At 33.6% G+C, this 14,603-nt stretch overlaps 2 protein-coding genes across 4 annotated transcripts in view; both read left to right on the forward strand.

The window, feature by feature from the left end:
• Positions 1-8,302, forward strand: part of LOC128990317 (protein outspread) — a 122,328-nt gene extending 114,026 nt beyond the window's left edge. For 2 of the 3 annotated variants that reach the window (XM_054412651.1, XM_054412657.1), the window contains 9 exons: positions 60-162; positions 641-850; positions 1,366-1,548; positions 1,661-1,749; positions 2,120-2,272; positions 2,969-3,062; positions 5,058-5,136; positions 6,050-6,121; positions 6,604-8,302. In XM_054412651.1, the coding sequence (XP_054268626.1) occupies positions 60-162; positions 641-850; positions 1,366-1,548; positions 1,661-1,749; positions 2,120-2,272; positions 2,969-3,062; positions 5,058-5,136; positions 6,050-6,121; positions 6,604-6,737 (1,117 nt within the window). In that variant the 3' untranslated portion in view covers positions 6,738-8,302. The remainder of the gene's footprint in view (positions 1-59; positions 163-640; positions 851-1,365; positions 1,549-1,660; positions 1,750-2,119; positions 2,273-2,968; positions 3,063-5,057; positions 5,137-6,049; positions 6,122-6,603) is intronic. The other variant, XM_054412666.1, reaches the window with a different exon arrangement.
• A 2,235-nt stretch (positions 8,303-10,537) lies between these two features.
• The window catches only part of LOC129002709 (uncharacterized), a 46,373-nt gene continuing 42,307 nt past the window's right edge, over positions 10,538-14,603 (forward strand). The window contains exons 1-3 of the mRNA XM_054430719.1: positions 10,538-10,561; positions 11,476-11,543; positions 13,999-14,102. Of these exons, the coding sequence (XP_054286694.1) occupies positions 10,538-10,561; positions 11,476-11,543; positions 13,999-14,102 (196 nt within the window). The remainder of the gene's footprint in view (positions 10,562-11,475; positions 11,544-13,998; positions 14,103-14,603) is intronic.

Genomic DNA, 14,603 nt, shown 5'->3' on the forward strand with positions numbered 1-14,603 from the left:
AATAGTGCTTGTCATCAAAGCAAATTTTTAGATTGTAAGTTACTGATTTTATTTTCTAGGCGAGAAATCCAGTTTGAAGAGGACATCCGAGAACTAAGAATGCATCAAGAAGAAGAAATAGCTCAACTAAAGGCAGAGTTGGAGCAAGAAAGAATTAATTTGGTAAGTAAATTGTATTGTTTGTCTAACTTACAAACAAATTCCATTTTTCTTGTATAATTACTTTTGAATTGAAAACAAATGCCACGAATTGCTGTAGGTCGCAGACTTAACGTTTGCATCTCACAAAATCAACTGATAATTGTTTGTGATTTTTTTGCGTCTATGTTTTTCTATTTACTTTTACAATATTTAAAGGTTATAATCTTCAGCATAAGACTATGATTGCAACATGATGCTTAAGAGCAGTTTAAAGGTGTCACTAGTTGCCATAAAACTCCCGTTGTGAAGCATAGGTACTGAATTCTTCAGCACTGTACATTTTTTCAGCCCTCTTTGTCCCCCTAGAATTTCCAGGAGTTATTCTTACCTTTGGTTTCAAACTGGTTTATAAGCTGTTGCTGGGTTGTGAACACCACAACTTCCCAAATTCGCTACCCACTTTTACGTTAACCGTAACATTTTCTGTTGTGTTGGACAGATGCAACGACACGAGGCAGAGCAGGCCATGCTGAAGGAGCGAGCCCGTAAGCTGGAGCGCAGACTCGGCACTCTGGATAGTGAGTATTCCCAACAGATGGAGAACTTGAGAGCTGCCTACCACAAGACTCTGAGCTCCACACTTGACCGGGACCTGCAGGGGGAGGAGAACATCCGCCAGAGGTACCAGGCGGAGATCGAACACCTCAGGGTGAGTAGGCACAGTAAACCTCCTTTTAAGTGCATACCATAAAACTCATCCCATGTCAAACCAACCCTTCCTCAGCCCACAAAGTTCAGATAACAACGGATGATTATTTTTAAATCAAACATAATGAAAAAAAGTGTGAAAATAGCTATTGCTGTAGATTTCTTTGAACCATAGCCTTTAAATTTGAACCTTTGGTTAACTAAAAAAATAGTTTATGGGAAATAGCTTGCCCTGTTTATTTTGTTAATCGGAATTTCTTTTGGGAAATATTGTTTAGGAAAAAGGTTTTTGGGATACGTGTAGGAGTGTAGTGATGTGTTGACCCCCTGATGTGTTGATTATTCAAATTAAAGATTTTCCCGGAAGAAGTCCCATATTAAGAGGACATATTGAATAATCAGTGTTATGAAATTGTATTACCACACAGACTGTGAAGAACCACTTAAATGAAACTAGAAAGCTAGTTTGAGAAATTTGTCTTTCTAAAACTTTTTGTGACATTTTGTGTGCGACAGGCGCTGTGTGAGAAGGGGCTGATAGGGATGGAGAACTCTCATCGCAGGATGATTGCTGAGCTGGAGGAGAAACATCGGCAGGAGGCAGAGCAGCTGAGGAGAGAGAAGGAGATTGCTCTGGCGGAGGAGACTCAGGCTACACTGGCCGCACTGGACGCCATGCGCAAGGCTCACGAGGCAGAGGTAACACCGAACGCCATTTGAATTTTGTATAAGACTTTTTTACCCTTCTTAAAGTTTTGTATCTTACATTTGTTGTTAAATTGATGATCATAATTGTTTCTTTGATTAACAGGTTCAAAGAGAAGTGGCCAAGTTCAAACAAGAGTTTCTCAACAACATGAGAGCTAGTCAGGACATCGGCGCACTTCACAGAGAGCACGAGTGAGTAATCCAGCAGAGAAACTAATAAAATACAAATTACTGTTTAGTGGTATAGTTTTAAGAATAAAAAAAATAAGCAATTTTAATTTGTTTCCTTAAATTAAAGTAGTGATTGATGGTTGTTGTAATAATTTGGAAAAAGGCAATAAAAATCAATTGTATTTTTATCTAAGATCTTAGAAGTAAAAATTAATATGGAGAAGGATACAAGGATACCTTCACATAGAAGGATACCTTCACATAAAGAATATACACAAATTTTAATGTGTTCTGATGTCCAAAGTACTGCACAATGGAACTTGCCAAATGTCTTACAATGTAAAAGGAGTACAATATAAGAAATTTTACATTAGTTATGGTGTTTTGGCAGGCAAGAGATGGAAGAGATAAAGCAGGAGATTCTGTCGCTGTCAGAAAAATACTCTGTGAAGTGTGTGGAGTCTTCACGGCTGGAGGAACAGCTGAGAGCTGCTAATGAACAACTTGCTCAGGCTCAGCAACACATCATGCAGCTGGACTCTAGGTGAGTTAAAAAAATAATAAATAATAATAAAATAATAATAATGTAGAATAAACATCCTCACTCGTAGATTATATTTTACAAGAAAGCCAAGAGCAGCATTTTGAGCATTTTTGTTTGGTTTGGAATAATTTTGAATAGGGGTAGAGCTACGCGAGCTTATCTGAGAAAATTAGAGTCCGAGGGCTAATAGATATACGAATAAAAGGCTTTTTTTAGGTTATGTTATTAGCTCTCCAGATATTAATGTTTTATAGAAACTCTAAAAGTGATATCAGCTGATTTAGCGAGCGGGAATTAAGAATGGATAAATTGGAAATGAGTTATTTTGCATACTGTTTACAAGTGTGGTAATGTTACAATTTCCTTGCAGTGTTGAGGATTCCGAATAATAGAGAGTCTACTGTAGTGCCTCGTGTTTGTATTTTCAAGCTTTTAGTTTTTCATTCTTGTTTTCAAAATCACATAACACAGTTTGGAAATATTTTTTTTAGAAACTAGATGAGTGGGAAGGTTGGGATTCTTATCTTAAATTGAGGTTAGGAGGATCACCTTACAGTAAAATATGTATTTTCACCTTTTCATTTCATGTAAAAGTGAAACGGAGGATTAAAATATCAAACTACTTTCGTTTCACCTTTTCTTTTATTACTACAAATACTAATTATATATTAAAATATGTATTATTTACCGTTTCAGAAACAAACAGTTGCGAGCTCACCTAGTATCAGAGGCCAGTGACTGTTCTGCAGAGTTTATGAAGTTTGAAGACAAAGAAAAGTCCCTCACACCTGTAAGTCATGTTCTGCATGTTGTTAGCCAAAGTTTCACTTAACCTCGCCATGATATTTATTCAAATATAAGCCTAATCCTTAATCTTATTGCTCGTTCTGTGTTAGGTTTTGTTTTTAGGTAGAATTTGGATTTTTTAAATATATTCATTAAGTTAATTATGTTTACAAGTGCAAGTGTACAATAAATATATCTGCTGAATACACTATTGTTTACTGATTTGAATTAATTTTTTTAGTAATCTCTTATTGCTAATTTCTGGTTTTCAAATATTTGTTTTTTTTTGTCTCTTGACAAATTGTTGGACAGATTAGTTTTTGATTAGAATATTTGAAAAATTGCATGGTAAAAAATTGTATTAGTATTTAGTGAGTTAGTAGTCATTTATATTACTTTTTGTGGTTTTTTTTAGCTTTGATTTATAGTTAATTTTTGCTTGTGTTGTTGTATTTTATTTTATTTTTCGTTTGTTTTACTAACTTATTCCAAAGCTTGAGTTGATTTTTAAAATTATGAATAACTATCTGTATTGCAGTGTAATGCTTTATACAATTACCATTAATTATCCAGGGTATTTTTAAAAATGGTGCAAAATTAAACCATGGATTTTTAGTGTGTCTTGGTTAAAACCCCTAGTAATGCCAACAATGGAAAGAACGTGTTTACCGTTTGTTTTGATGTCTGATGTTTTGTCTGAGCTATTTGGCTAACTGTGACAGGTTTGCTTATAAAAGGGCTACTACAAAGCGATAGAAGGCGTTTTGTTTGCTCAAAATGGATACGTTTGACTGTTTAACAAGCAGGATTATTAAAAAAAAAAATGTTGTTCAACGGTCACATTAGCTTCAGTTCAAGCAATTGCTGACGCACCATTAGCCTTTTCTTGCTTTGTTGTAGCCATTCTATAAGCAAGTTTGTCACAGTTAACCGAGTAGCCAAAACAAAACAAAACATAACCACTTAAAAGAAACTTACAATCATACTGTTTCCATTGTTGACATTAACAGCTGTTTTGATAATGCAAACAGAAAATAAACAGTTTGTTTTGTACCATCACTTAAAACTCTGGATTATGATTGATTCTTTTAAAACAGCTTGGAATTTTGTGTTTTTGAATTATTTTTATTGAGTGCTTAATTTTAGTCACCTTTTCATTAATCTGCCAGTCCTGTAGTGCTTAATAATTACAATAACTTCTAAACAGCTTTACAAAGTAAACACAACTTTTTGGCTTATATTTGAGTAGATTCCTTTAATGCTTTCTCCCAACCAATTAATGGTTTTGGTCTTCATTTAAATACCCACACACACTTTCATAGAATAACTCAATTGTTGCCACAAAGCTTTTGTAGGTACATATGTTTAAAGGCCACACACATACAATAGAAAAACTTAAATAAGAAATAATATACTCAAAGAAAATTGTTGGCGTGAGGTTGAGTTCATTTACTATGATAAGCAAATTTGATGCATTACATATGTTGTGAGATCTAAAATTTAGATAACACAAACGGCCACTGTGGTCGAAAATTTAAATTGAAATAACGGCAACTTGATTTTCCTTTGCAGATTGCAAAACTTGGAATTTGCTAGAACCAAGAATTTTATATTCAATTCAATTTCTCCTTCTTTTACTTTCATGCACTTCTCAGAACTCAACCAATTCTTAACTCTCATGTAAAAAAAAATATATTTTCGTTTTTGTAAGCGACATAGACATTTTCTACCGAGTTTAATTGTACAATTTTGTGAAAGTGGTTCAAACCATTCATATTTTTTGATGCCGTCACTATCAATACAAATTCAGAGACGCTTACTACTACTTTGGTATACACAAACAACTAACATTTCATCAAACACTAATTTACTCACGGGGAAAAACTTGTGTAAATATTCAAAGGTAAAACAGTAGGGAAAAGTTACAACTGGGGTTGGTAAGACTGTCAGGGCTGGCAGACAGAGCTTGTGGCCTGTAGTGCATGAGTCGCATGTTTAGTGTTGGCGTGGTGGCCGGCCTGACACCATAGCAGCAGCGTTGGCACTACTGCACCGACGGCAATGCCAACCTCACCCAGGTACCATTCACACAACTCTCTTTTACCAGTTAATTAATTGTATTTAACCCTGCTTGAATCAGCTTGAACCATTGTATTACTTACTAAAAAAGTACTTTAGATGTAAATAGTTTGAAAATATCTTATAGTTTTAGCTAATGACAAATTTGTAACAATCACCCAAGCTGTAAGTGTATCAATGAAATAATAGGGTTCTCATTCAAACCTTAAAACCGTGAACCATGAATTTCTTTCAATGATAAAACCTTAATTTAAGCTGTAAATTACACGTTATAAATATAAATTAGCCAATTTTGATTCTTGATTCCATAATACTTTAACAATTCCTTTCCTCTTGTTTTGAAGTTAGATTCAATGCAGATTCTAGTGTCGCATAGCAAAATCACAATCATTTACCATGTATCGAGTTTGCTTCAATATCGTGATAACCTCCTGCAATGAAATATAGGGAATTTTTGGGTTTTTAACAGCCTTATTTTAAATAGTTTTTTTTTAATTGCAATGATAGGTATAATTTTTGAATTAATCCCATATTTATGTTCTCCAAATGTTTTTGTAGATATTTTAACAAACCTTCCTGTTAAATCATTTGGTATGGAACCATCGTGATTATTATAATCAGATCCGTCCGGTGGCTGTTGACTTCCGCAGTGTCGTAACCGCCATCCACATATGTGTACTGGCACAATTTGTCTTTGAAGTTTGCTGTGATAACGCAATTCCGCCTGCTCTAAGTTCCCTGACCCTTATAAATGTCGCAAAATATATTCAAATATGACCGAAAATAAAGTGTAAATTTTATCATTAAGTTTACGTGGGGATTTAAATGTTGAGAACGCTATTATTCCAGCAGACGACTTGGCAGTTTAATGGAAATCTTTGAGGTTGTTTAACAATTCTCTTTTTTCTACAGATCAGCAGTGCTCGTCAGAGTCCTCTGTGAACGAGCCGACCAATCAGGATCCCTCGCCTCTTCTTCGTGCAGGTAAATCAAGATTGGAAAAAAACTGTGTGTTTCAGGGTTTTTCCCTTGTAGCAGCCAATAGTATCCATTTAGGATGTATTCAAAGTTACTGTTAAATAATTTTGTTTGCAGACTGCTGGTGACCAATCGTAAAAAAAGAAGGATAAAATAGCTTATGCCATACATGGGAAATTTGCTATAAAGTAAAATTGCTTTTTAGTAAATCATAGATCACCCAACCAATAAAAAAACCATTTCATGCCATATTCTTCAAAAGCTGACCTCTTTGTTGTATAACTGTCCTATGAACTGATTTTACTATTAACATGTTCTCCTGATATGGGAAACGCTGGTTTATATATTTTCAGAAATGTAATGCAATTTACTTTATGTCCGTACGCAAGTATAGTTTGAATAAAAATAAGTGTTTTGACTGTTGGTTATGGTTACAAAACTACGTTTCAAATAGTCAATAAACTCATGACATTTGTATGTTGTTCCAGAGACTAAGCGGAATCCGATGACTTGCGGACAGAACTTTCCGTCTCCCCCCCTGTGCTCAATCAAGGGAATGGTGGCTGAACGGAAAAAACTGTTTGAACAAACCAGAATCATGCAAAAAAATAATTCTTGTTAAACTATCTATTGTCAAAATTGACTTTGCAAAAATATTGTTTGGATTGCAATTTACAGATTTGAATCAATTTGAGAACTGCTTTAAGAGTTAAATTTTTATGTTCGTCAAGAATCTCACTGAATATATGTTTAAGACTCTTGTAAAGTGATTAGTTAATTTGTGCAAGGTCAAGATGTGGAATGACGTAAAACACAAATATATTCAACAGAACGTGAAACTTAATCAAATAAATTGTACAAAAAAGACTCATAAACTTGGCATAATATTTGTAAACGTATGAATACCAATTGCAATCAAGCAATGTTCTACGTGAAGAGTTTTCCGCAACTTAAGCTCATGAGTCTTCTATACATAACACTAAGAAACTTGTTGTTTAAAAATTCTCACGTATACTATTGTTAAAAGCAATGTTGTTGGGTAAGGATTCTATCACAGTTTATATGAAAGTTTATGCAATGGGAAAGAGGAATGTATTTGGATTGCACAACACCAATATTTAAATGTTACTATAATATCAATAGTAGTCTATAAATAAAAATGATACTTCAGCCTTACTATGTAAACTGTCATAGTATTCTTGAAGAGTTTTAGAACTTTGTTTTCAGTGCATTTAAGCCTTAATGAAAAACTTATTTATTGTATTACTACCAATATTTGTTTATCAGGATGTCCAATGGCCACTGAAATCACTGAAAAGTTTGTTATTGTATTGTATTGTATTGTTATTTTATTTCAAAGGCATACAAGTCATTAGGGATTGAATAATCAAATATTTTAAAGCACAGTTTACAACAACTGTCGTCATTAAAATTGTTACTTACTTAATCTACTCATTGTGTTCAAAGTCAAAGTAATTTTCCTCTTATTACAATACAATTATGTTGTTTCTTAAGAATTTTGACAAAAAAAATCTTTGAGAAGGCAAAATTTTTTATAAATATCCTGCTCATGTAATTTTATTTAGAAAGTTCAGTATTTGTTGGTGTACTATTCTACTTAATTTACTACTTAATTTCATTGACTTTAGTCTGTGAATGTTACTACTTATCCATAACTTTTGTGTACCTATACTATAAAAATGTTTCATTAGAAAAAAGTCAACCAAATTATATTCTACTTATACTACTAAGTTAAACCAAGTAGACAATAATGTATACTTAAGTTTATCACTTATTTCTTCAGTATTGTTTGTGTTAAATCATAATTTCACACTGTTATTTGTGGTATTTTAAAAATATGTGTGCTCTATCTACTTATTCTATCTATGCAGTATTTGTTTGAAAAACGAATTATTGTAATTGTAAATGTGTTGTAAATGTATGTGATATGTGTCCCTGTTTTTGCTTATCTGATTACTTAGGTGTCCGGGTGTTCAGTTCGGTCCTTCGGCCGTTTTGCTCAATAAACACTGAACACAGGACTAGAGCCTTTACAATCAGGCTGCTTTACAGTGTAAATCCTGTACATACGAGTATATACTTGTAATAAATAACCCACTAATGTCGTTGTAATTAACATTTGTATAATTATTGTTATTGTGTTTCAAATATTAAAACCAATTATGTAAACAATTGCTGTATTTTGTTTCTATCCTGCTAAATTTCCAGATTCGAAGTTGTGTTTGGATTTACGTGACAGTTTTTAATCCGAGGTGTGTGCAAATTCCATGTTTGAACAGTATTAAATTGTTCAAAGGAATTTGCCTGGCTTGCAGCCACCTAATGTTTAACACGTGAAAATATAGGGCGGAGAAGGTAAATTCTATTGGCTCTTCCTAAGAGTTATAAACCCTATGGGCTCTATCAAATTGTATACAAAATTTGGACAAGTGTTATTTGACATATAATTTGTACTTTCAGGTTTAATTTTAAGTAATCTTCGTTTCTTGGTGTTAAAATGGCTCAATCTACATAACCTTAGATAACCTTATAGAACCTAAATTAACTTTGTTTGTATTTTTATTGACAAAGTCAATATCACATATTTTACCTGCTGTAAGTTTGTAACAGAATCAAGTTTATGAGGCAAAGACTTTTTATAATAATAATATACTATATGGTGCTTACCGTCTACGCAATCAGGGGTGATACTTCACTACGGCTGTTTCAGAGATAACTCCATCGTCAGGTGCGTAGTGGAGTGGTACACCAAATTTTAACAAAAGATGTACATTTAAGAAGTAATCGCATTCTAAGCGAAATCGTTGAAAAAAGTTAATGTCACCAGGGGATTCGATCTGAATTTATTATGGACACCAGATGAGTACACACTAACCACTACGCCACGAACACTGATGGCTTAACCTCATATTGATGAGGTAATGGTGTTCCCTCAAGAGAAGAGTGACGTCTCGCCCCCCCCCCCCCCCTCTTTCGCTAAAGAGGTTCTCTTTGTTTCCTGACCTGAAAAACAAGATGCTATAATAGAAGTGGCATTTTATCCACTTAAATTATTTTGCAAAACAGCTGAACGTTTCACGTTTGTTCACTTTGATGACAAAGTTATAAAACACACTCCCTTTACTTGTGTTGGTTAGTCTATGGTTAAACTATTATTTTGCTCACTACTATTAGTACTATTCCTCATCCAAGATTACAACTATAGATAAAACATACCCCCTTAATAGATATCTCTTCTTATGTATTAGCTGAAGACAATTTTATTGTTAGTTCCTTCCGGTGCACTATATAGAGGTTGTGTTTTGTTTACAATTTGTTTCTTGTAATTTCAGTAATTTAAAACCTTGTTTAACCAAATAAAACAATCTAATCATAAAAAATAACTCGTCCCCTGGTAATAAAACAAAACAGTAAAGCACAAATCATTAAATATTAACCCTAAAATAATAGAAACTAATTCTCATCAACACTAGCAATCAGTGTCACCAACATGAGCTAAACATGAAAAACTAACTATAAAATTTACAATGGAGAAGTCTACTTATGTTGATTGGTTAATCTATGTTACTGAACAAAACAAAATTTAGGTTAGTTTATTGTATAGTTTATGTAAATGAAGAGTATTTTTGTTTGCTGACTTTTAAAGTTAGCAAAGAATATTATTCATAATTTCTTCAATAATGCAGCTCAGCCACAAATATCCTAACCTCAATGCTGTAGGTATGTTTTTGAGCCCAAAATACAGTTTTGTATACTATAAGTCCAATCTGTGACCAAAGTTTTTTTTTAATGAGTCAGTGGCTCAGTCAGTATCTGGCCATTAAGTTGTTACAATATGCTATGTTGTGAATGTATAATAAAAAGTAAAACTAAATATGCCGAAATAAACCAAAATACAGCAGCAAGTCCAAACAGTGATTCATGAAAATATCAAAATAAATCAAAGAATACTGATACCTTATTCATTGGTTCCAGCATAGAGTAACCGGAGTAGTTTTGTCAGGTTCCATGCACTTGACCTAACTTCATGGCCTTAATAAATTTTCAAAACTATTGAACAGTTTTGTCAAAGCCAATTCTTTAACACTTTTCTAAACTTATTTTTTGACGACATATTCCAATTTCTATCAGGTAGGGCATTGTAAAATTTAAAACCTGAAAAGGAAACACTTATATATAGGTATATAAATATATTCCATAATAAAGTATCCTTCAAAACCACTTTTTACTCTATAGTGAATGTATTATCATATGTTAAGTGTATTGTTATTCCAGCATTTTACTATTGCTTTCATTTTGTATTTATTTTGATGGTATTAACTTAGTTTTTTATTAATAGTTATCAATTTAAACAATCCCAAAGTTATTTGAATTAATATTAGTTTATACTGCACAATAGAAATGAAAACTCCAAAAGATTTAGATGTGAGTGTGTAATTTGTATCTTACATTTATAATTTTAATTCTACTTCTCATTACCTTTTTAACGCTTTCAGAAGTCTGGAGCTCAAAGGATTTTAGTTATATTAAGGATATTTTTTACTACACGTTATGAACACATATAGCCTATATTGGCATTTATACTACATTTTCTTATGTCTGGTATATTAGACACAAGAGCATAACCATTTTGACCAAGGCAATTTTTAATCTTATGATTCCCAAGTTGCAGAACATAATGAGTTACACACGTTTTTAGCAATTTTTTGTAAGGTTGTACCATAGTATAAAGTTGTTATTGGTAGCTACCAATGACAACTTTATATTATGGTACAACCTTACAAAAAATTGCTAAAAACGTGGGTAACTCATTATGTTCTGCAACTTGGGAATCATAAGTAGGTATATCGATGAATCAAAGAAAATCGATGAATATAAATTTTTTTGAAATTTTATTATTTTTTAGGATGTCTTAAACAAATTGGTTTAGCATGCAACTTTTTTATTAATGGACAAATTAATAACTATTCCTTAACTTTTAGTTGGCTATGTGCCCCTAAAAACAACACCTTAAATGTGAAAATTTAGCCAGTATAACTTTAACTTTAGATATATCAATTCAAAGATAACACTGAAATTCTCCAATAAAAATAAATACACATTAGTAGTTTTTTTTTCACTTTTAAAATTTCTTTTCATTGAAGTTAAAGCTATTACAAAATAACCAGATACAAAAAGTGGCATAGGCTAGTTGCTGATTTGAAATTTGTTTCGGGTAGAGAACCACCATTAATCTGGATATTTAGTTGTATTCGTGGTCAAAAGTTGAACGTATTAACGTATTAAGGAACGTATTACCAGTTTTCCTAATTCTAAAGTTTTGTTTTTGTTTTTTACAGACCTTTTCTGAAATATCTGACAGCACTGTGGCAAATTCGTTGACATGCATGGATGTTCATGATAAAAGGTACTAAATATAATCCGTAAAAAAGCACAAAATATGTCACATTATTCCAACTGTATTTAGCCAATTTTTCCTATAGAAGCCGATGATGCACAGCCTACTTTTTAAAACTGGATTAATTTTTTTTAAGTTTTCTTCAGTGATTGGATAAAGTTGTTTATTGTGTACTATCAACCAGTTTGGGTTAAAAAATGTTGGATCATGGTAAAAAAATAAGGTTACTATAAATTAATCCTAAAAGCTATCCAAAATATTATAGTGATGAGATACCTATGTAATACATTTTTCTCTTCCAATCAAACCAAACAAAATTTTGTTACTAATTCTACGTTTTGAGACGTAAATAAGTGATAGGAATGAGTCAGGGCCGCCCCTAGGGTAATAGACGCCCGGGGCGAGATTTAAATTTTCGCCCCTCCCCAAAAAAGGTATTTGGGGGGTTTGCGTCTTCAACCGTCATCCGATATATCGATATCGAACGTTTTGCATAGTATTCTTTATAAATGTAACAACTAAACTGGACTAAATTAGGCTATTAAAAACATTGAATCTACGACCATAGATAAAACATACCGGTACTATGTTTTATCTATGCTACGACTGACAACGGACATCACAAAGCGACTATGAGTTGACATGAGTTTGTTGAGCTTTGAGGTTAGAAACAAGCAAGTGTGATGTGGGGCGTCGCGAATACGCAGTGAGTATCTTGGACTCGCAGTATTGCCAATTTTTAAGTCACATGCCAGACGTAAAAGTAGTAATAGTACGAGTTGTATATTAAATAACGGTATTTATTTTATGAATAAAACAAAAGCTATAGATTGCCCTTTTTTTATAGTCATTGTCATTGATTACATGTTTGCGAGTTTCCGCTAAAATATTTGTTTGCGGTTTGCCGATAACGTTGTTAAATTTTTTACCTTCCAAAGCCGCGGCGCCCCCTAGCTGCGGCACCCAGAGTGATCGCCCCGCTCGCCCTGCCCTCGGGGCGGCCCTGGAATGAGTCGTGTCCTTGCTGTGTTGTTATGTGTGGGGCTTGTAGGGTTGGTCGTAAGTTTGCTTTTGGAACAAGTATCTGGAGGACCACCTCCTTCTCCGTCTCCTTTTGTAATCCTGTGGTTTCTCTGGTACACCTTTCATGGCCACCCTCCCCCCTCAAACAGCCTGCGGGTAGGACAGAGGCATAAATAAGGGCTGCTTATAAAGAAAAGGGTTTGTGGAAAACAAAGATATGCAGCATAATCAAATCAGAAGAGCCGCTGTATGAGTCAAAAGAAAAAGACCCACCTTTAAAGACCCCTGACAGCGAAATGAGCTGAAAAGTGGTAAGTCTGCATCCAGAGCATCATCAGTTGAGTTCCTCCTTGGTGTCGTGGAAGAGAAAAAAGTCAAAGCTAGCTAACAAGAACCAAGCTGAGTATTTATAACAAAGAGATTAATAAGCAAACATGGACTACAGGTATTATTTTTAAATGACGTAATATTATAATGGTATGGATTGTGGTATGTCTATCGATACATAATCAAGTGGTAGATTATCTATCACTACAGTAAGTATAGATTGTGTTGATTAGAGTGGAGCGGCATGCACTCATGCATGTTGCGTTTGTTATTTTGTACAATCATCTGGATAATAAATTGCTGTTAGAGTAAATTTAGGTGTTATTGTCTGCTCACAGGATAAACCTAGCCAGTAGAAGTGTGTATGCTCTAAACAAATTATTATCATCAAGATTATTAATATCTCATTGTTCATTGTCAAGATTGTTGTCTCATCACACTAAACTTAAAATCTACAAAACTATCCTAAGACCTGTCCTTCTTTATGGAGCTGAAACCTTGGTTATGGATAAAGACACAGAGAATAAACTAATTACTTTTGTAAATAAAGTCCTGCGCAACATCTTTGGCCTTACTAAAGAAGGAGACGTATGGAGAATTTAACATAATCAGGAACTAAGAGACCTGTTCAAGAAGCCTGATATAATTAATTGCAGAGACTAAAAGCAGGAGGCTTCGCTGGACGGGCCACATCATTAGAAGAGCGGAAACTAGCACATTATAAAATATGGAAAAGTGATCCACTGGGGAGAAGACCACAAGGGAGACTGAAGAAACGCTGGACGGATGAAGTAAAGAAAGATATGGCCAGGATGGAAGTCAATGAAGAAACCGCAAGAGATAGGACCGAGGAGGCAGTGTGTTGGTGATGCCAAGTACCACTTGGGGTACAAATGGCCATGGGAGTAAGAGTAAGAGTGGAGTAAATTTAATTCTACTAGCGCCATGTGGTGTGACTGTGACTATCAGTGTTGCTGGGAGCCTTCCCCCCCATACTAATTGACCCAATATATAACACCCCACTCTTGATAAATATTGACATACATTATTGCTTTGTGGGGTATATTGTCAAATAACATTAGCAAATTACTAATCCTGTTCATTTATGCTTTAGCGCTTTGTCTGGAGCTTCTAACAGGGAATATTGTAAAAACATCCTTTTGAGACCTCGTGCAAGCCTATCACAATACCTGGAATCAAAAAGTTTAAAACGTAATTGTAAGTATATAACTACTTCTTTTGGTTTTAACACATTCCTTCCCATCCATTAGACTCCTCTGTATGTATGGTCTATCACCATCCATTACTGAATGTGTTAAACATTAACTTATAAACTGTGTAATGTTTTTTTTTCTTAATTTATCTTTAAAAATTTTTTAAATCACTTTGACAACCTCCGTAAATGATGACTTTGTTATTCTATGTAGTTAAGCGGAATAAATACACTCATCCGTAGTTATATGCTTTATTTTATACACACAAAAGAAAAGAAGAGAAAAAGAAGAACAGTCGGTGTCAATGTTTTAAGTCATTCTTGAATATATTTAATGTTTAAGTGCTGTGATAAAAATGCTAAACAAACACATGAAACATAAAGTTTTTAAAGCTTTCATATAAAAAGTCTAAAATAGAATCTTGTTAAAAATATTGATTTGAATTTCAAAGACAGATCTGAACCTCCTCCTCCCCCCCCTCCCCCAAAGAACCATGGATATACCT

This window comes from Macrosteles quadrilineatus, unplaced genomic scaffold (genome assembly GCF_028750875.1).
Source record: "Macrosteles quadrilineatus isolate MER2022 unplaced genomic scaffold, UCM_ALF_1.0 Scaffold_1__1_contigs__length_201487025, whole genome shotgun sequence".
NCBI classification, from domain to species: domain Eukaryota; kingdom Metazoa; phylum Arthropoda; class Insecta; order Hemiptera; family Cicadellidae; genus Macrosteles; species Macrosteles quadrilineatus.